Here is a 22711-nt window from a genome sequence, read left to right as displayed (position 1 = left end):
AACTTCACCCTCCCACCATTGCAGGTTTGTTCCTGTCCTCATATTAATTAGTACTAAGAACAGACCCATTTTCTGTGAGGTGCGAACTGGGGCTTTACATCCATCTATTGGGAAATAATTTCTCAAACTAGCTGATCTCATTGTTGGTACATATATGCACCCAAAAACTCAGCCTGGATTTTGTCATGTTTACTGCCACTCACTGTCCCCCCCGACCCATATTAATCAACTCCCATGCTATAGCAGACAACATTTCAGCTGCAGCTGGCATACAGCAGCATCATGTCTCAATTGTGCTTGCTGAAGGTCTCACCTAGTTCTCTTAGTTTTTCCTGAAGCATTTCTTCTGCTTGTTAAACAGTTAAAGAGTGAGGTGGTGTCGCCTAGTCCTTCTCCCCAGCTGCCTTATCCCACCCATATGTTGCACTGCATTGATCATTGCTAGGTTCTTCTGAGATTCAGTTCACTAAGCCAACAGAAAACTAACCCAGAAAAAGGAAGCTAACTGTTTTCTACTGGCTTAGCAAGTAAATCAGCCCACAGAAAGATCTACCGAGCAGCAGGGCATATACAGGTGAGGGAGTGTCAATAACCAAGCTACGCGCTGTGCATGCTGGAGAGGAGGGAAGGGGAGATGCCTGATGTTATTCCCCCGTTAAGCAGCACTGAGCCTTAGCAGCACTGAGCCTTACAGCAGCTCAACCACCCATTAGACCACTGCTGGCATTGACAGCAGCGCCTCTACTGCATGAAGACAGCTGTAGTCCTTGCAAAACAGATCTATCAGCTTAACCCAAACAGCACAATTGGTGGAGAGTTATTGTCTGTTACACAGGGACACTAGAGAATGTAATTTTTCACATCAAGCTGTTTTTGGGTTTTTTTCTGTAAATTTGCAAGCCAAACATTTATGCTTTGTTTGTACTCCTGGTGCTAACTGAACTCAGGTTTTCTAAGGGCCTTCATACCCATGTCTCAGTCTAGCAGTTAAACTCTACTTGCTTCTCTCAACTGAACTTTTGAAATGAGGCTCCAAGCAGAAAGAGGTCCTCCATACTTGGGTTGCCACACATTTTCATCAAATTTAAAGATACCAAGACAACTCAGCTTCTGAGAGGGCTTATTTCAGACAAGCCTGTCACAAGCTAGATGGCCTGCTGCACTTTTGTTTTCTTGAAATTTCAGAGAAGCATTAAGTAAAGTAGTTTTCACTAATCAAAAGAGACAGTTACCTGCAAGAGCCAAAAGTGGGGAATGAGCCTATTATTTTGGTGTGACGGATGTTCCTGAGACCACGTCTGTATATGGTGCTCTCTTAACAGGAACAGGCTGACAGACCTGCAATAAAGTATTTCAAATCTTTCACTATTACTTGTCTTTCTCTTGCAATTGCTAATTGTACACAATGAAAATAGCAGTCCTATGATAACCCAGCTTTGTATGTTATGCATCCCAACACTTTCATCAAACCTCTCTCTTGAAAAGATCCCTTACACTGGGATTAAACTGTTCAGTTCTCAGCTTTCATCAGGGGCATTTAGTAACTGCAGGATGTTCTCTTACATGAAAAGGAATGCCCCAAGTTTTTGCTGGTGTAATGCCAGTACAAATCTGGTTTCAACAGCTAGTTTCTATTACCACTACCTGGCATTTGTTTTGCATTAAAAGTCAGAGGGATCAACATTGCACAACAAAGAAAGTGCTATAATAATAAGCAGCCCTCATTAACAAAGTACCAAATATCTTCAATGTCCAGTGGATTAAATAGACTCACAGGCACATATGACTTTGTGCATGATACATATCCCACTGAAGATAGATCCAAAGGACAATGATTTCTAAGAGGAACACCGCAAAGAGAATCTATCTAGATTAAAAATGCAGAATCAGTCTACCGTAGATGAGCAGTTCTCACTATTTAGCCTGTGAGACAATCTTATCTGCAGCTGGCCATGGAACTGCATGACCTTTGGAGCAATTGTTTAAATTCAGTTAAATGTTCAGTGGAAAGGGAAGATCTTTTCTCTGGACAAATTCACAGTTAGGACTACTGGTTTGCTTTTCTACTAGGTCTGGGAAGTCCAGGCACAGATTATTTTCTTCACCCTTCCTTTCCCCTAGAAACATTAACCTTCATTCACATTAAAAAGGTGAATAGAATATAGAAAATTTCTGGACAGATTTAAATGAGGAATCTGGTTTCAAAATACAAAGCAAAGTAGAAACAGCATAGTTAGATGCTAACATAATGCAAGTGAAAATATCTGTAGTTTATCTAATTTACACTGACTCATACTGGTACAAAAAACCCATGTGTTCCTTTATGTTTGGAAAATCCCAAAATGCAATCATCTGTTTTCTGTTCTTAGTTTCCATGGAAAAACTGGGTGCTCATGAGGGGAATTCCCTGCCTATCCACTGTATTATGTGTATCAACTTGCAGCTAGCCCACTAACTCCTGTGAAAGTGTGGAGGAAAGGCTCACTCAGCCACTTTTACATGCCTTTCTCAGTCCATCAAGACAACAGCAGGAAGAAACACACAGAGTTATGTTGGAACCATTTCAATGGGCCATATCTCACATTGACGCTAGTCTGATTCAACTTTTAGATCCTGCAGTGAATCCCACCGATTCAGGTTATGATTTTCAAATATACTTAGTCTGGGTGCTTTTGAAAATCCTACCCACAATAAGTAACACTAAGGACTCAAAAGCATTCTTCACAAATGCTTGCATGGTACATAGGCACTGAAAATTCAATCTTCATGTATTTTGCAATATTTCTCTTTAAAAAAAAATATAGAGCAAGAGCTTGAACAGAGCTATCTTGCTTGGTCCAGCAGTGCACTTTGCACATGTTCAGCTTTTAACACATTCTTGCTGGAACAGAGCCAAGCGTTCAATATTCTACAGGGTTTAGCTCCAAACATCTGATCCATGAAAGTGTTAGAAAAGTATTGATCTCTTCTTCAGTATAAGATTTCTTCCTGCATATGATGTTAAGCCTCTCTGATTTGCAGTGAAATCAGTGATGAAATCTAGCAGTTAGTCACATTACCCATAAGCAAAACTTTGTCCCCTTTTATTGCAGGTGGGACGTGTTTATTAAAAAGTACCCAGGCTTAGTCTACGAGCTGTACAGAGTACCCTAAGAGTGGGAGCCAGTCTATGATATTTTTCTGTAAGATAAAGAGCAATAAAAATTGAGTCCTTAGTTTCATTTCCTCCCACCTTGGCAGATTTTGATTAGTAAGGGAAATTACCATTGAATCCCCAAACCTCTCTTCCTAAGAGCTAGTTACCCTCATGTTGTACAAAGCACCGCAGAGATTTATTAGTTTAATTAACCTGCTCCCGCTGCCTGACTCGTTTGTAGACATATGGAGGGAATGGTGGACGGGAGACATATTTGCCTTCTCCGGCTGTGACACTGAAAGCTCCGCCTTCATAAACCACTTTGCCTCTTGAAACTGTCGCAACTGGTACTCCGTGGCAGATCATTCCTTCAAATATATTGAAGTTGTTGGCCTGGTGATGTGTCTTTGCAGATATTGTCCTGTGTTTACAAAACAAAACAACACCCAAAATTACTGAGATCCTTGCATTTTGCTTCATTATAAAATTTTGAGAAATTGATAAAGGAAGAAAAATTAGCAGCATTATTAAACTATGACATTGTACAGTACATCATGGAACAGCTGTAAAAATAGGGTAGAGCATTAAGATTTCATTGAACAGTAATTGCATTTCAAAAGAATGAAGAGGGAGTTAAAAGGACAGAACCCTGCAGCCTTGAAACGCAAAATTTTCCACTAGAAAGAGATTAGTAGGAAAAAAATCAGGTTGTAACATTTTATTTGGATAACATGATTTCATTCTGTCTTGTCAAGCAAATATCTATGCATGGTAAGGTCAGAAAAAGCTCTGACCTTTTAGCTAGAATGACTTGCAATTTCAAGTTTGAAAAGTATGGCTGCAATGTTTCAAAGATTGAGACTCACGAATAAGACAAAGACTATTTCACTGGAAAGTCAGGAGATGGTAATGAATTTTGGTAACTCTTAATGTGAGCTGGATTGATCTGGTGACTGACAGCCCAAATATCTCGATGCTGCTAAATAATGACAACATCACACTTCTACATACCTTTCCTACAAGGGTATTAGCAAATTACAATTTTAGACCTCAACAGCACTAATTTGAGCTACGGTATTATTGCTTTCTTTATGGACAGACGTCATTCTTTATGATCACCATTTTTCTAGCCAATTTCTCCAACCCTAACTGGCTACATTAAAGGCAGACCCAATGCTAGAGCTGACATTAGCATCTGGAAGTGAAGGCTGTGTATACTTCCTTTACTATCTATTTTCCCTACTGAGCTACTTACTATCTACTGTATCTAAAATGGGCTGCAAGATTATTAATTATTTTATTAACTTCATTTTTCCAATCTACAGACATTTTAATTTTTTTTTATAATTTGGAGAGTTTATAACTTTATTGTCATCTGTGATTTCTGAAAGGAAGGAAGCTTCATGCTTTTGGCTAGCAGTCAGAATTTTCCAGAATGGGTGCTCACACAATCAAAAACCTATCATGCATATGTAGCATTAACATTATTTCAGAGACTACATCTTTTGCAAAAGAATTATCAAAGTCAAAACTAATATGAAATATTAATAGATTAAAATATTGATCTATTTGGAGAAGAATTTTTTAAAACTTCAGTTAACATCCTTCTCAAAATAAGAAAACCACAACAAAATCTGTATCTTTCTTCAAGTATAACCATTTTCAAAAGTATTCACTTAGCAAATATGTCAAATGTTTACTTGTATAGAGGAAAAAAGAATTTGTGAAAAGATACTTAGTTTTCCTTTCATATCGTTCTGTTGAACTAAGAGAAATTGGTTCTACTAAGGGCTACATTTAAATCTTGATGGCAACTGACTTTTCAAAGGCTATATACATAGAAATACTCTCTGTGGCCAATCTGCCCATAGGAATAAAAACTTTTCCTTATTCAGCACACCTTGGACAGAAAACTTATACATGCCTGCTCATCAGTATCAGCATCATCTTGTAGATTCACAGTGGAAAGAGCGAGCAATAGAAATCTGACGTCTCTTTCATTCACCAGTCCTATGAATACTGTTGAACAGGTTTATCCATGGGTGTTATATAATAGCCCTACAAAGAGTTTGTGAACACATTCCTCTAGCTTATTGCATTACCCTTATGGGTCCAATTGCTAGAACAGTAAGTAAGAACAACTCTAATATAATTATCTTTAGTATTCTCTGGGTATACATCGTATCTATTTGCACAATAGCACTGGAACATGAAAAAAAAATGGAAAAGGTAATTTGAGCAAACAAACAGAAAAATAAGCAAGATCCTTCAACTCAACATGTGAGCTGTTTAAATGTGCTAGAGCAGGATCACTAGAGGTAAACATGCCTGAGAGGTAAGTACGTCCTTCATAAAAAGATACAAAATGAATGGAAGTTAGCGCATTTAAAAGAAATATCCATTTGTACAGATAAACCTTACAATATGACAAAACACATTTCCCAGAGCTTGTCTCAACAACAAACTCACATAGAACTCATTTATAACTTTTCTGTTGAAACAAGCTTTAGATCACGCTGCCCTTTCTGAAGGTGAAGCGCATTCTCCCTCATGGAGATCACCAAAATTCATCTGTGTTTAGATTTAACTCTTTGACATTATTAATGGCAATGAAAGTTTCAGGTAGCAAGTGAGCAACCGATTAAAACAGAACTAGATGGTATGCTTGGGTCTGAAGCTCACAACTCGGCAACCTTATGCAACAGACTGTTTGCTGCTCTATCAGCCATTTCAGTAGCAGGCAGCTTGCTGGGAATCTTAGTGAAATTCCAATGTTTGCTCCAAATGTCTGAACACTATCAACCACTCGGCTGATGGCAAGAATGGCTGTAACCCACTTACAATCCAAGAAACCAAGAGTTTGGTTTCTGCCACCATAGCGAAGTATAGTGAAGTATAACGTAACAGCTGTCTCCAGCATCCTAAGTGATGTCTGACATAAGGGGTTACCCAACATCAGAAAGCAGATTCTGACTCCAGACTTCAAAATCCTGAACTGGAAGTTTTTTTATAAAATTTGTAAAATTTTCTAATTCGGGTTATAAATTACAGTGGCTCTTGTTTCAGACACCCCTTTCTCAAACGGAGACTGAGATCAAAATGATTACTTCAACATTTAAAAGAACATTCTCCTCTACAAAGAGAATACTGCAGAGACATCAGGCCCTGGTTTTTTCCTACTTACATCAGTGTCTCCATGTAATTCACTTCAGCTGCTTTTAATATACCTGTCTTGCAAAGAGGTTTTAGGCTATCAATATAAAAATTGATATTCCTCTAGTACCAAAGAGGAAGACTGCTTCTGAAACTGTCTTTTTTCAATCCAGTGCTTCCGCCCAACTAATTTACAGTCAAATAGCAATTATTTTAGTCTAAGAGCAATTACCAGATTTTCTCTGACTGTGTGAGGATTCAGGGACTAGTAATCCTGTATTTATTTATGCTCTATGTGAGAAAGGGCTTTACTGCCACACCTAGAATATTATATTCAAATAAACTACAAACTGAAGTTTAAAATTTAGAAAAGAGCATCAGATTAGACTAATGCAGCAAGCTGTAGGGTGAAATTCAAGACTGTACAGGTGGTCAGCTCAAAAGTTATGCACTGAAGTTTTTTTAAGGAGTTAGAGGTACCAGTTTTCATTTCAAGTCAAACACAACCCAGGAGCATCATAAATATGTCTGCGTCTCAGTCAGAGCCTGAAATACTAAATAGTGAGTTACAGTCAGGCAGGAAGGGGAATCGGATGAAGGGAAACCATTAGATATTAGAATAATCTTCTACCCCTCATAATGCATAGGACATGAAGCTGCATCAGCCCAGTGAAGGTGGACGTCGGGCTAGAGTGAGCTCTAGAACCTAAACTTTGAGCGCTGTGAGGATTATCACTTTAATTTTCAAAAGGGGCATAAGAAAAGGAAGAATGTAGTTACTTTCAATGGAAATTGGATGCCTACCTCACAGTTTTCTTGAAAAATTCCAGGCACAGGAATATGAAGGAATTCTGTAGTCGATAGCCCTTAGGCAAGAATAGCTGTTCAACATCTCAGTAAAGGGAGGACACCTATTTTATAATTACTTAATTAATTAATTTAAAACATAGTAATAAAGGCAGCTAAAATGACTTGAGTCTGTTGTTGAAGAGAAAACAACTGCTTCGTTGACAGCTGCCATAGAAAACCAACTTATGTAAGAGTGAGTATTTGAGCTGTAAGCAACTTCTCTCAGCGCTTACAGTGCAGAATCTCTAAGCTTCTCGGAGCTGGGGGTAGGTGAGAAATGCCAGTTTGCTGAGGATAGTATCAGCCTTTGCAAGTTGCCTCTTCACATCACTTTCAGATGCCTTTGAACTCTCCATATTGTTAACCTGCTTTTCTAAAATCTAGAAAAAAATAAATCGATGGTTCATCTTTCTGTGCTGTCCTGAGCCACCACTCATTTATAATGATAATTAAGTTGAACTTTGTTACTGTTAGAGTCAGTTTTATTAAAAAGAAAAGCAAAGGAGGGGGAAAAAGAGAAGAAAAAGAAGTCTTAAAATCTATGTGCAAAAATGCTAGCTATAAGCCTATAACGTGGATTAAAAACCCCATGGCCTATTTTATATTAAGGAATTGCAATAACTGCACATGCAAATATATGCAAGCAACTATTCATAAAGTTGTATTCCTAGCCTCTTAAGCAGTATCTTTAAATAAGCATTGCTTTTGAGTAGCCATATGAAGTGAGGAGATTTGTGGATAAAATAACAGATGCAAGAAGAGGTAGGAAGTTAATGTTTGGGAGCCAAGTCAAAATGACTTATCTGAGGGATGGGATCTTTATTTCATGCAATCATATCTCCTAAAATTCATCATTTTAAGATGGGTAGAGAATGACAACAAAATTATTTTTCTGATTATGGTAAGTAACTCATTTGTCAACAATACCATCAGTCTGGTCCTATCAATCACTCCAAGCTGATATGGGATGGAAGTGAAAATTGTCAAACTGTATAACGGGCAGGAGGGAAACAGTAATGAGAAATTAAGCTTGCAGAAAAGCATAAAAAGAGAGGAAAATACAAATGAGTCTATTCAATGACTAAAGAAGATCTGGAAGTGATTACCGGGGAGAAAAAGGCAAGGTTATATAAGGAGAAAATAAGAAAGATTTTTTTTTTTTTGGTAACATTTTTAAGATTCAGTTATCTAAAGAGAGCAGCTGACATTTTGTGAGACAGCAAGTTACTAGGGAAACATACATCATGGTCTCTCAGAGAGGCTTATTTTGTTACAGTTCAGAGAACCAGAGAGTCATTGAGGTTGGAAGATCATCTATTCCAAGCCCTCTGCTCCGATAGGGGTCAGCTAAAGTAGGTTTCTCAGGGCTGTGTCCAGTTGGGTTTTAAGTACCTCCAAAAATGTAGAGTCCACAATCTCTTTGGGCAACCTGTGCCATTGTTTGATCACCCTCACAGCAAAAAAAAGTTCTTTCTTATGTTTAAATAGAATTTCCTGTAATTTGTGCCTATTGTTTCTTTCTCCATGTCCCTTTAATTTGAGATAACAGGCCTTTGACAGAAACTCTGATTCTAGTGAATTAGTGTACATTCATGCATGCATAGGCTTGCACTTGTGCAAAAGAATATGGGGCTATTGAAAATGCCAGAACATACTTGTCCTATGCATACATATTTGGTGCAAAAGAATATGGGGCTATTGAAAATGCCAGAAAATACTTGTCCTATGCATACATATTTGTATGCCACATTATTTCATTTTGCCTCATTGTGTCTCGATGCAGTTATCCATACACTCAGTATTCAAAATTATGCTCATTCATCAAAAGAGTAAGACAGTTGCAGCATTATTTATTCTAATCATTTGCTAACATCTTTGTTTCTTCCTCTTTTATGTTATGAAAAATTACAGGCAGTTGCTTGGCAAAGAGTGCTTAAATGTTGTAACTTGTCCCCACTTAAGCCTCTGAGGCTGAAGACTTGACTACAAATGTGACAGACATAGGCTGCAGATTTTGGTTCTAACAAATGCAAAAGATTTATCCATGAACATATCTACACACAAGCAAAGGCATTGAGGGAACATATGCCAGCAGACTGGGGCACACTGACTTCTCACTGATTTGCATCCAGTGACTGTTTCCCCTACAACGCACTGGAAACAGGGGCTAGAAACCACATCTTCCCTAGTCATGTCATAGCAGGTAGATTACAGAGTAACATGGCCTTTTCCTCCCTCTCCTCCTCACCTCAGGACTCCTGCCTTCCCTGCTAATCAGGGACCCCGCTCCAGGAGCGGTGCGCTTGGGGCTGCAGTCATCACTGCTGTGTTCAGGGTTGAGCCCAGCTCCACTGGCACACGTGGGGCACATGCTGGGCCTGCCAAAGAGGGCCACTCCAGCGGAGCCCAAGGAGTATGGGGTGAGACACTGCTACCTGCGCAGCCAGCTCTGCCTCTGCATTCAAAAGTAGCTAACTTTTAGGCTATATCTGATGAGTGGAAAAAAAATTGTGGGTGAGCCTTCCCAGACTGCATGTTGTTATAATGAAGTGGCTGGACTTAGAAAGTTAAACTCCATTTGAGACGGGTTTTTTATCCCTACAGGTGTTTGATCTTGCCTTTGGGGCTTGATCCAGGGCTTATTTGCAAGGCTCTGACAGGCTACAGTGAGTTTATTGAGCCCTAATATCTGCCAGGAGCTGAATGTCTCTTATGAGATCTTCAGCACCTTCTGCCCCTACTTTACAAGGGATGCTCAGCTCTCTCCACAGTCTGAATTGGGTACTGCAGTATTTAGATTCCTTGCTGAGCATTTCTGAAACAAGCCCTAGAGATTTTGTATTCTTGCTTGCTTTCAAATAGCTAAAGGCATCAGCTATAGAGGACGCTGACTTGCTGACAGGTGACATTCCCTTTTCCTTGCTTACTCTGCCCTCTTCTTCTGGAACAGTCGTTACAGTTGCTTTTCTTTCAGAGACTTGGGGCTGTTATATTAATTGTGTGCAGCTGAAAGAAGTCAGTGAACATTCTTGATCAAAGCACAGATTAAAATAAGATGATACAGTCAGTACACATTTGCTGCCTACATGCGTTTTTTGAAGACGTTCTCACAAAACAATCCTGTGTGCACAGGCTGTACTTGGGATGCTGAGGGTGTTGAGGTCTGCAAGATGATGTTTGGTAGCACATGGCTGCAATAAACCAACAGGTCCCTTTGGTATTTGTGTGTTCTTTAATGAACATGCAATGAGTATAAGGAAGCTAAGAAATAGACCTAACCTAGCAGAACTCACAACTCATCTTTTCTAATGCAGTTTCTAATGAATTTATACATTTAATGTGTTTCTTCCCAATACTGCTTGCTTTCATGCAGACCCGCTAAAACCAGTATTTAGAAGCCTTTAAATACAGTAGCAAATCTGGTAACTGTTCATATAGTATTTTCTGCAGAAATTACCAGAAAAGGCTACAGAAATAGGCCAGTCAATGAAGCTGACTCGTAGAAGGAAAGCCTCAGCTAAAGTGGCAGAGTGCTGGAAATGGAAACTTGAATTGCAATTGCTCCCAGCTTGCAGAGCTGTCACGCTGAATTCACTAGGTTTTTGCAACCTAGAAAGAGAGAATCCTGAATGCCCAGATAGCACCCAACATGTTGCTGTGGTGCAATGACGTGGGAGGGGAAATGCAGCCAATTTTGTAGGGATGTAAATTTTCATATTTTGAAGAGCTTCACTACCTTTCAGAATGACTTCAGAATCTTCCCTATAGACTTCCTCTGACAGATTGTGATAATACCAGTTCCTCACAGCAATACTTCAGCAATTGTCTAACTCTTTAAGCTAGTATCAGCCAGTATTTTAAGACTACAGCAACAGAGCATCAAATCAGAACTGGAAAATTGCATTTTCCTCTTACAAGATTTAGATTTACAAACAAGAGAAAAAGTCATGCTCAAAAGAGAAAGGACTTTGCAAGAAAGAGGAACAAGCCTATTGTGAAATTGAAAATCACTCCCCCAGAGTCAACAAAAGAACATGAGGCTGCATCTCGTATAATATCTTAAATGGTTGAAGTCCATTACTAGATCCTTTTTTTCTGCTGGGCTGTTTGTGCCCTCTTCAGGATTTGTAATGAAATGAATAGACAAGCACTAGTGAGATTTATTTATACTTACTCATGTAGTTCACAAAATTGTACCTGCAGAGAGGCTTGTTCCCAGCAAAGCCAAAGGGATAAACAATGGGAACAGTACCAGATCAGAAAAAAAAGTATTGGCTGAACTTAAAATCAGCTTGCTCAGTAAGAAAATACAGTTTAATGTTTCAAAAACATATCTGAAGAAAAACTGCACCTTCACAGCTGCAGTGGGCAAAAAGGCAATTAGAGCACTCAGGAGACAGTGAAGGGAGGCAGAAGGAATGTTTGGGAGGCAAAAAGATAAATAATTTCAGGAGCTGACAAAGCACCTTGAGGACAATGTCAGAACTCTGCTATCCTTCTAGATTCATTTGTCCCCAGGCAGAGCAGAAGTGAGCTCAGAAAAGAATCCTTCAGTTTTTTTTTTTTAATCAGAATTCATAGCTCCACTGTCCTCAAATAGCTCATTGCTAGTATCTCAAAATATGCTTGCTCAACATGCCGGAAGGCATAATGCACATGAAAATCTCTCTGACCCAGGGCTGGGCAGGCCTCTATGTTTATTGGGGTTGACACTCCCAAAACTTCTTTTGCTGGTGCTGCCAGTTTTTTATGGGACTTCTGAATAGCAGCCTCCATGTCCTCAAGCTTTGCAGCTTAAAACACAGAATGCTTTTTCTCTCACTCACGTATGTTTTTCGTACCCATGAATATACTGAAATGAGTGAGAACTGCATTATCACAAATTCAAAAACCAAAAGATTGGTCAAGAAAATTTTGTTTGTGTAAGGTAAATCTAGGATTAGGGCTTTTTTTCCTCCATTTGGCTTCCAAAATCAGATTTGCCCAGCTATGTTTCAAAACTTTCCTCTACCATGAAAAGAGTCTTCAAGTCTGCTTTTTAAAAAACAAAAGCTGAAAACCTAATGCCACCTGAGTTACAACAGCTCAGGCTTTAGGAACAACCGAACACTGTGATACCTTGATGAAAGCTGGCCATACCATCATCATGCCCAACACCCCACAAAGGTCATCTAGAGTTAGTGACTGCTACCGTCTATGGATTTACTATTTGGATGACACTGATGAAGAGATTTCAAGGAGGGTCAATGTGTGCCTTCAGGGCAGTTGTATGCTCACACTGCTCACTAGAGGTGAGCCCAAGACAAAAGCACCATCCCAGCACACCTCCTGACCTGCTGCTGCTGCTGAATGTGGTCAGAAGCAAGACTCGGCTGTTAAAATGCCTGCAGATTTAAGCTAACCTGCTCAGCACCTAAACAGTGGAGATCGACTCACACAGCCCATAGGCATCTCAGCTGAGAAAGACAACTGCCCAGATGAGCTGACTCTGTGACAGCCAGCTGCCAGACCATTTCCAGGCAGTTTAAACAAGACCAGAATGGGCACAAGAGCCAGAGCAAGACTCAAGATGTATAATTCTTGAGATATTTATAGTGGCCTGAGCATGGAGCTGGCTGATGGTGTGAATATACCTGAAGACAGGAATCAGCTGTAACGCACAGTATGCTGTGTGAGTTGAGGCTCCCACAAAGACACTGCATGCCCTTTGTAGCAAAAATGTAGCATGGCATCAAGCCATGCAGGGTGAGACATAAGCACACCTTTTGTGCATCTGTTGTTGGTGTGAAAGCTCTATTCTAGCAGACTTACTGTGCACAAAATCAGAAAACTCCTTAAATAAAAGCATAAGCATGCACTGCTTGAGTTTCAGAACTAAGCTCACTCTTGGCTGTACCACTGTATTTGCTCTATCAGCTAGGGAGAAGACATTAGGAGGGCAAGACCCCACACTTTCACCACCTATCCTGACCACCTTTGAATATGCATGAAATAGCTGTAAGTTCAAAACACAAGTTTGCAATGGGTCATCCTGCAGGAACACAGGGTCCTCTCCCTTCTCTTTGCAGTGGGAGGAAGCTAAACATACTCTAGCACTTAACAGAGTTACTCTAAGATCCCAAAGTGGTTATTTTTACTCTTAGGATACCAAGCCCTGGTAGCATAAGGTACAGACTGTGTTATTTTTGCACTTGGTCAGCGATCTAGGAGAATTTTTTAAAGTCCATCTAGAGATCAAAGATCTCTGCTTACATACACTATTGTAGGAGAAAAATAACCTGTAAATAATTCACGTGAAGTGCTGCTGAAAAACACCAAAACCTCACCGCAAAGGCTTATATCTGTACAGAGGCTTTGAGATATTTTTTCTTGCAGAGAGGCTGGGTGGGAGGAATTAACTAACCATACATACCTTGTAGCTTTGGGATCCCAAATTACGATGTCAGCATCAGCACCCACAGCAATTCTCCCCTTCTTTGGGTAAAGGTTAAAGATTTTTGCTGCATTTGTGCTGGTTACAGCTACAAATCTGTTTTCATCCATTTTTCCACTGTACTGCAGAAGAGTACACAAAAGCAAACTCATTACTTTTTTAAACAAGGAATAAAAAAAAAGTTCCTGCTCTTTAAAACGCTAGGATGAGTGACAGCTCTCTGCCAACATCACATCAATTTTTTTTTTTAAATGTCATACTGAAGAGTTTAAAAGAAATAAAAATAACTATTTGTCTCAGATGCACATACTGCAATGTACATTCACTGGATACGATAACTTTATCTTACTTTATCCCACAGCAAAGGGAAAAAAGACAACTTTAAAGCCAAACGCTCTGTGGATCCAGTCCCAAGTCAACTGAAATCAAATTTTTTAGCTGGCTTTGAATCTGTAGTCCTGCTCAGCAGTTTCCTCAGGAGACATAACATCTCTCAAGTATCTAGGTTTTGGAAAATGGTGAGACAGTATTAAGGAGAGCCAGGAAGATGATAAAGGAAAGGCAAGGCACAATGTGTAATATAGGAAAGGTGATTTGCAAATCTCTTCAGCAATAACATAACTTCAGAGGATAGTACTGTTCAGTAAATATTTGAGATCAAGTAGTATAAAAACCAGATTTGCTGGTGTGACACATCAGCAAAATGGCAAGAAATAATGGATACGCATGTGTCTTGGGACTATTCACTGCTACATAATTAATTTAATCCAGCCCCCGTGACTGTTGTTTGCTTGGAAAGCCAGCTACACTGGCAGTAATATTGTGCATAGGTCAGTCTAGGAATCAGCATGTCATAAAAACATGTTTGTATGGTGGCCTGTGAGCAGTCATCTGAGAAGAAAAGCATAACGAAAGTGAACACTGCTCTTCTAAATAATGGTGTATGGGAAGGGAGGGAAGCTTTCCAGACAAACTCTCACAGTTGTGTAATATTTTATGAGTAAGATAAGGGAGGATATCACTGATTGAAGAACCTTTTGAAAAATTATCTTGCCCACCAGGATACACTGTTCAAAAGCAGCACTGATGTACATATTCATGTCACCCTTTCATACTAACCAGAAGCTAGATTATATTCCAGTTTACACCATCAATAATCACACTAGAGCTATGCCACAGGTGAACATAGGCAGAAGTCTGCTTTGTACACACCAACTGGAGCTGAATCCCAAGTACAGATAGATAAACAAGAGAGATTCTGATCCACATCCTTACCAAGTATGTGAGGTAGATAATTCTACTGTGACAAATAAATATGCTTCACAGTGCATTATCAACAAGACTTCACTACTGCAAGAGCACTTAATATTCATTAGAAAGCAAGCTGAACTAGAGCCTCTGGAACTTAACAGTATTGTATTAGCCAGAGCAATCATAACACCCAGTAAGCCGCAGATTCCTCACCAGATTGCCTCACCTCCCCCCTCATCAGACCACCCCATATCCAAAAAGCCTGGCCACTAGCTTTCATATTTGTATTTGTTTAGAGCCTGAAGGGCATTGTCCTGAGAAGCACTGAGCATTCTTGTGATGGCACTGAAAATCTGAAGTCAATGGGACTTGAAGGTGCTCATCTCATCATATCACAGGACTGAGCCATGCATTAGAGAGGCATTTCTTATCTCTAGCTTGTTTCCTCTGGCTGAAAACACAAATTAGAAGTTGACAGGCACACACCCAGTGTAGAAGCTCCTGCAACAGCTACGTTTGAGAGAGATCAAAGAGGAAAAAATACAGAACTGACCAAGTCAAAACTGTGGGCACCTCTTCTCTTTTACTTTCATCTGTTGAAAAAAATGCTGCAAGTAAATGTACTGTGCACTACCACTGAAACAATGGCAGTCCTTTGCTGCTAAATGATGGAAATGATTCTCTAGTGCTATTTTTTAAGCACTAAGAATCTTCCTCTATCTCCCAGGACCATAAAGAGAGAGTTAGTAAGGACTCTGTTATGGTATTTGATCAAAGGAGTTATCCAATGATAAATACACTTGATAAAACTGGAGAGTTCATACTGCTGAGAGATTATATTTTGTTGGAGAAATCAATTACCTCCATGTTCAGACATCTTGATATACTTACAACGCCTTTTTCCCATATGACTGACATCCTGTCTTCCACACCATTCACTCCATTAGGGATTTTTGTGAAGTCATCCTTCCCCAGAGCTTTCTGGCTTATGTCAAAGGTGCAGTTGTCAGTCCCTGTCACAGACAGGTCATCACTACAGAGAAACAAAGTTCATTACAAATCAGAGCATGTACCAGACAGTGCCACATAGGAAAATCTGTTGCAAGGCAGGGTAGATGCAGCCATCCCTTCTGCAAGGAAAAACTGGTATGCCCTGCCAGCCTGTCTTCAGTCCCATACTCCCAAGAGTAGCTCCACAGTAACAGCCAGTTGCCCATGAAGCAGTTTCCTCTTCAGAAACCCCTCAGAAGAAACTGAGCACCAAAAATAACACTTTTACTTTGGATATGTCAAAGGTGTCCCACAAACGGAGGACTGTCCCACTTTGCCCAGAGCAAAGGGCTTGGTCCCATCCTCACTTAGAGCAATTTTAGACTGTGTCACTCCATATACCCTGTGAAATTACTACGTATCTGCGCAACCGCCAGTCAGTATTAAGGCATACCTTCACAGACTCTTTGGTCAAATTCAACCCTTTTGTGGAGTTAAGCTTTATTGGTAATGAAATACCAGCAAACTACACATTTTGTTAACTGCAAGTATCTGAAGCATATTTCTGTTCCTACTTTCTTCTGAAGGAGATGTTATGAAGTGGACAACTTATATCTACCTTCAGAAGTCAGCAGGCTTAGTTTTTATGCAGCATCCAAATTTCAAGTGAAAAAGGCAGCTGACAACAAAACCCAGAACTCTTAGCTGTGACCCTACTTCTTACACATTTCTGACCGACTTACAGCCTTACTGTCCCCCTGGTCATGTTTCAATTTTTGCTGCAGTATTAGCAAGGCAAGGCTTATTGATTGAAATCAAATGGGGACAGAAGGCCACAAGAGTTCAGAGAAACAAGATCTGAACACTTTCTAATTTCTGTAACAAAAAATGTTTTTCATCTATGGTTTCACCTTCCATTTCTCCTTCCTGATAATGTAACATTCTGTACTTAGAAAATCTCCAGGGCATCAACCTGTTATTATATACTCCAGACAGAATTTGCCGTGTATTTGGGCATCAGCTGTCACTGTTTGTTCATCTGCTTACTTGGCCAGTAAGTTCATGAGGAAACCAGGAGTAGATGGATCTGGTCTCAGTGGAGGCCCCATGACATATGCTGCAGCATGAGCCCAGTCTTTATTCCAATAGTTGGTGCCATCAGTGCCAAGACTAGCAGCAATAGGCTCCCCATAAACCACCTTTCCTGAAAAATGTAAAACAATAGTATCATCATCAAACAATATAAAAATGCGTATCTTGTATTTTCTCTGCTCCGGATCTTTTTGGTGGCAATGGATTTAAATTTGAATGAGTGTTTCAAATTAAATACCAACATATGGAAGGACATAATAAACTAAGCTATAACACAGCATCTCTGTTCTGAATATTCTGCTGGTGACCTCCCAATATATTTCCTCATAACAACATTGCTTGGGCAAGTTTTTTAATTAAATTGTTGACAGATATATTATAGTGGGTTTTACATATTGCTTACCAGGCATGCGATTGAGATTTCAAAAGGAACAGAGTCCTCAGTTGCATTAATTATGTTCAAGATCCATGTATTTCTTGGTAGCACCTGTTTGGTGCTCTGAAATTATTGACTGCGTAACAGTGCAAGTTAATAAAATAATATATGTAGCATACAGACTTTGCAAGGCAGTACTTCTAACTGTTAGGCTATAATTGTTCCAGGAATAACAATATGGCACCAGACATAAATTTAAAGAGTGTAAAAACATTTCCCAAATAAAAAACTATAAATAATTTAATTTTAAAAGTTAATAATTTTAATAATTTAATTTTAAAAGTTATTTCCCAAATTTTAATCTTTAATCCTTTGCTGCACAGTATGCCAAATTCCTCAGAAGAGGATGCCAGCCCAGACTGGCTGTTAGCCTTTGGACAGAGCTAACATATTTTAACTATTTTTCCCTCCTAGGGAACATGAGTTTGAAACTCATCAGAACAAAATGGGAGACAAAACAAGATGTTTCACTCCCTGAGGAGGTGGTCCAGCCACTTTGCAGTTTTGTAGGTCACAGGTGGTAATGCCCCTCACTGTGACAGTCACCAAAGAACCAGAGCGAGCTGGGACCTCACACACCCACTCATAGGCTGCTTGATGCTGGTTAAAGGCAGCTTCTGCTGGATCCCAGCAAGAGCTTTCTCCCTCCCCTGCTCCCTACAGACGGTGGGTATCTTGCTACAGATCCCAGATTTCACTCCAGGGACAATTTTTATTAGAACTATCACTACATTACCCCAGCAAGGGCTCAGCTGGTAATTGCTCGGTGATACAAGACAGTGACCTTTTTCTGGCTTTCTGCATGTAAGTAAGTCAGGCATTTACTGTACTTTCAGAAAACAGCAAAGCAAACCTTTACAGATTTCTCTCTGTACATTAGATTCTGGTACTTCTGTGAGCTACTCGATTATAACTGCTACACTAGCGTAGGTAGCTACTGTGGAGCTCAATTCTTTTCAAAATATATTTCCCACTGCAGTAGTACCATTCCTTAAATTTTCTGTGCTAGACTTGCAAAAAGGCCTCGTACCATTTAAAACCCATAATTTACAGTTATTTCTACAAGGTTTCAAAACCTGCTCTGACATTATTATAGTGTACATTTACTCCAAGTACTACATAGTATGACTTCTGCCACAACCTAAAGACCCCCTATTAGCATTATTAATTTGCTATAACCATCTCAGCATGCTCCGACATGCTGTACATGCTTGTCTTGTACTAACACTTTGGCTTGGAGCATTCTAAGCTCCCAGTCCCGCTTATCTACATATTTATAGCTTTACACTTGGGCTCAGAGGGAGACCACCACCATTTTTTGGACTGGAAATCATGACTTAAGCAGTTAATTGCTGTTTTTTGCATCTTATTTTCAAAACCTAAAGCACTGGATATGAGGCCACCCATGTAAGTGATACGTCCACTCAGTGAATCAGGAGGTTTGAGTCAGATTAGTGTTCTCCTAACGCAGAGCTGCTGCAGGAGTTAGGGGGATCTTGGCCTTCCTTGGGCAACTCCAAACACAGTATTTGAGGGCAGGCTGCCACAAACCTAGATATATACAGGAAAAGTCCTGCATATACAACCAATCTCCTATATTTACCTATTAAACTTTTGACAGATTTTTCATGAGCAAAGTCAGTGGAAATTGGGGGAGGAGGAAGTGTGGTGTGGGGTGTGTCTTTCCGAATGCATCTAAACATGCTGATTCCATCCAAACCTAAACTATGAATCATTAGGACATAGCTATAAATAATAAAAGTTAAAATGGTAGGAAAGGAGTATATGTTTAGCTTCCATAAATAATTTTCTTATCTCAGTTTCACAACATAAAAATGAAAGGAGGTCTCCAAGCTCACAGTTGTATATGCTGAGTTGATTCTAACTCATGTACCACAACTGATGACAGTATTTCTGCAGTCAGAATTTGACCTGAGCAGCTCTCCTTGTTCCCATGAGTGGGAAGGAGTACAAGCCATTTCCTCAAGTGATTTTGTGACTGAACACTGCTGCTTCAATGGACTACATCTGGACACTTCTGCTGACCATGCAGTTTCTTGCATTTCATTTGGACTGTGACTAGCCACACTGAAGGGTGCAATAATATCAAGATTCTGCTTTAATCCAAATAACAAGGAAATTCTGCATTAAGGCTCTTTTAGCTCGATTGACAACAAGGAAATTCTGCATTAAGGTTCTTTTAGCTCAATTGGCTTCTGCCTATAGGCATAAAACTGGAGTAATGCAGTAATAAATCAGGTCTTTCCATTTGTTATGTTTTCCTGCATTCAATATAAATAGTAAGCAGAAAGTGTTCTGCTGTTTGGTCTTTCTGACATGTCTGAGCTGCTGGAAAATAGCTGTGGATTTTGTGACTTCTTCATCAGATGCCCAAACTGGCTGGCAAGAGCTATTTTCACATAAATTTCTTTATAACAAAGAAGAACATGCAACTGCAATTTATTTTACCACGTATCAGAACTCAAAAAGAGTCATAATCTTGAGAAACACCAACTAACATTTACAGGCTTGAAAAACTGGTCCCTGTGTGCTTATTCTAGTGAAAGTTTCAGAAGCACTTAAGATAAGGTCATACGGGGCAAAGATACTCACTGACCAGCTATAATCTGAAAGAAGCAGAACTGCAAGGCAGGGTTTATTGAATCAGGCATAGCATTACATCAATTAAGCTATCTACAGTCTGGACCTGAGCTGTCCTGCATGAGCCAGCTAAAAAGTTGGCATTTTTAGTTGCACTCCTGTCCTGGTTTCGGCAGGGATAGAGTTAATTTCCTTCCTAGTAGCTGGTACAGTGCTGTGTTTTGGATTTAGGATGAGAACAAAGTTGATAATGCACCGATGTTTTAGTTGTTGCTAGGTAATGCTTACACTAGCCAAGGACTTTTTAGTTTCCCATGCTCTACTGACTGAGAAGGCTGGAGGTGCACAAGAAGCTGGGAGGGGGCACAGCCAAACTGGCCAAAGGGACATTCCATGCCATGTGACGTCGTGCTCAGTACATAAACTGGGGAAAGCTGGCTGGGGGGGGCCGCTGCTCGGGGACTGGCTGGGCAGCAGTCGGTGGGTGGTAAGCAATTGCACTGTACATCACTTGCTTTGTGTAATATTATTATTATTACATTATTATTATTGTTATCATTATTTTATTTCAATTATTAAACTGTTTTTATCTCAACCCACGAGTTTTTCTCACTTGTGCTCTTCCAAATCTCTCCCCCATCCCACTGGGGGGGGGGAGTGAGCGGCTGCGTGGTGCTCAGTTGCCGACTGAGGTTAAACCACGACAACTCCTATGCTCAGAATCAGCTTGAGAATCTGTATACCCACAGCTATGGACATGCCCTTCCTCTCACTAAGAGCAGACCTAACCCGTGACTGATGGTAGGAGGTACTGACTTTAGAAGTCTAAGCAAGCTTCTTGTAATCTGACCAAGTACGTATTTTTTGTATGCATTTTTTAAAAGAGAGAAACCTTTTAAAAACTGACTTTTTTAGTAAGATGCTGCTCTCCAGTTCTAATCTGCACTAGAAAGTCTTATTTCCTTAGCCGTAACAGCACAGTTAAATGAGCAAAGGGACATGATCTCTAGTCTTTCGTACACTTAGAATGAAAGTATTTTTAAGTGGGAGGCAGTATAAGTCATATATCCCTACATCACATTTTATTAGCCTTGCTTCCCCGTAGGCGTTACTGGCTGAAGGAATGGGTGACAGGGCCACATTAGTTTTCCCCAGTAAGTTCACATCAGGTAGTCCTAACAAGGAGAGGGAGCTGCACTGCTTGACACCAGTACTCTACAGCCTTGTCTTCTCATTGTAGGGAAGACACACAATAGCAGAAAGAGGATCCTCTTTGACTTCCCACTCAAGGGAATGAGACTGAGCACACAGAGATATCAGACTGCCCTTCTGCGGAAGCAGACAGTTCCTCTACCTATTCTAGCAAGATTCAAGATCATGATCTGCCTAGAGATGAAGAAACAGCCCACTGAGATGAGCAAGAACAGTTCTCACAGAGAGGTGCTGCCTTTGACCCTCTCCAATGGAGAAATGGTGAACCATTGCTTTCGGCAAATAGGCTGGTAGGGCCCCAAAAGAACAAAATGGGGGCATGAGTTAACTTCTCCCTCTTCAACACAGTCACAATGTGGAAATCTTGGATTTGCTGTTGAATACTCGGCAGCACTGTAGCTGTTGCTGATGTACATGAAAAACGTGCTGCTGCAATCTGGAGATTTCCTTCGGTGACCAGTGTTGCTGGAGATCAGAGCAGACATAGATGGTGGACTTTGGCATGGAGGGGAGAGGGAAAGATGGTCACTCATGTGATTGCCCTGAAGTTTGCTTATTCTAGTATAAGAACTAGTATCCCTTTACAGTCTGTATAATTGATTTTAGCCTTTAAGGTCTGAGCCATAGCTTACTGAAGACAACAGAATTATGCCTTCAGAATTTGTCTTCGGCAAACTGGATCAGCTCTAATATTATTGTTCAACTTGTATAGCTAAATGAGGGACAAAGAAGAACTGGGGTCTGACTTACATTTTTGACTAGGAAAATCACCATCCCACAGAATTTGTGAAGCAATGCTTCAACTCTGGTATCGCACTGTCACCCAGAAAATAGATCACACTCACTGAAGATCAGTCTCTCTCCTTTTGAGGTCAGTGATGGAATAGGAAGGGATATCAATCTTCCCCTGACATGGGCAGGGAGGAATATGCACCCACACACTTACTTTATGCTAAATACTTGGAAAGGAACATGAAAAATTTCACAATTGTAAATAGCAGGAAGCTAGCATCAAGAGATGGAGAAACAATCTTGAAAAGATGAATAAACTGCATTAGAGTGAATATTCCAAATGCTTGAGAGCCTTTCTGTATTTAAGAGTTTACACAGCTTTCACATCAGAGTAGTTTTAACCTGTCCAAGTTGAACATCTTTCAGCAAAATATTTGGGTTTTATTTATGTCATTTGATACTTTGAGAATTTTTTTTTCTGCAACTCCTTATTTTGTATTACCACTTTCAATTGAAGAATGGAAAATAACTTTTACTGAAACTAACAACAACGAATTTCTAATTGCCAGAATTTATACAGATCAGTCTCATTGAAAACTATAATTGTACCTATCTTTGTGGTACACTAGCTATCTTTTGAAATTTCTTAATCAATCCTAGACTTCTGTTTCCTAAACAGTATACTAAACAGTTTCCTAAACAGTATACTTCCATGCAAATAGAAATTAATTATGGAGAGATATTATACGTTGCTGTGCACAAAGGCAAGCACTGATGATTCTGACTGCATGAACCCAGGAAGCTATAAAATCCAATTTGCACCACA

General features: G+C 39.8%; 1 protein-coding gene across 2 annotated transcripts in view; it reads right to left on the bottom strand.

The window, feature by feature from the left end:
- The window catches only part of DPYS (dihydropyrimidinase), a 33754-nt gene that overhangs the window by 437 nt on the left and 10606 nt on the right, over nucleotides 1–22711 (bottom strand). For both annotated transcript variants that reach the window (XM_076329253.1, XM_076329254.1), the window contains exons 6-10: nucleotides 16860–17016; nucleotides 15714–15855; nucleotides 13551–13693; nucleotides 3350–3557; nucleotides 1233–1338 (exon numbers count right to left, since the gene is read on the bottom strand). In XM_076329253.1, coding sequence (XP_076185368.1) covers nucleotides 1264–1338; nucleotides 3350–3557; nucleotides 13551–13693; nucleotides 15714–15855; nucleotides 16860–17016 — 725 coding nt within the window. In that variant the 3' untranslated portion in view covers nucleotides 1233–1263. The remainder of the gene's footprint in view (nucleotides 1–1232; nucleotides 1339–3349; nucleotides 3558–13550; nucleotides 13694–15713; nucleotides 15856–16859; nucleotides 17017–22711) is intronic.

The sequence above is a fragment of the Aptenodytes patagonicus genome, chromosome 2 (genome assembly GCF_965638725.1).
Source record: "Aptenodytes patagonicus chromosome 2, bAptPat1.pri.cur, whole genome shotgun sequence".
Classification (NCBI taxonomy): Eukaryota; Metazoa; Chordata; class Aves; order Sphenisciformes; family Spheniscidae; genus Aptenodytes; species Aptenodytes patagonicus.
The sequence above is the reverse complement of the archived record's forward strand: the minus strand, read 5'-3'. Positions and strand labels throughout refer to the sequence as shown.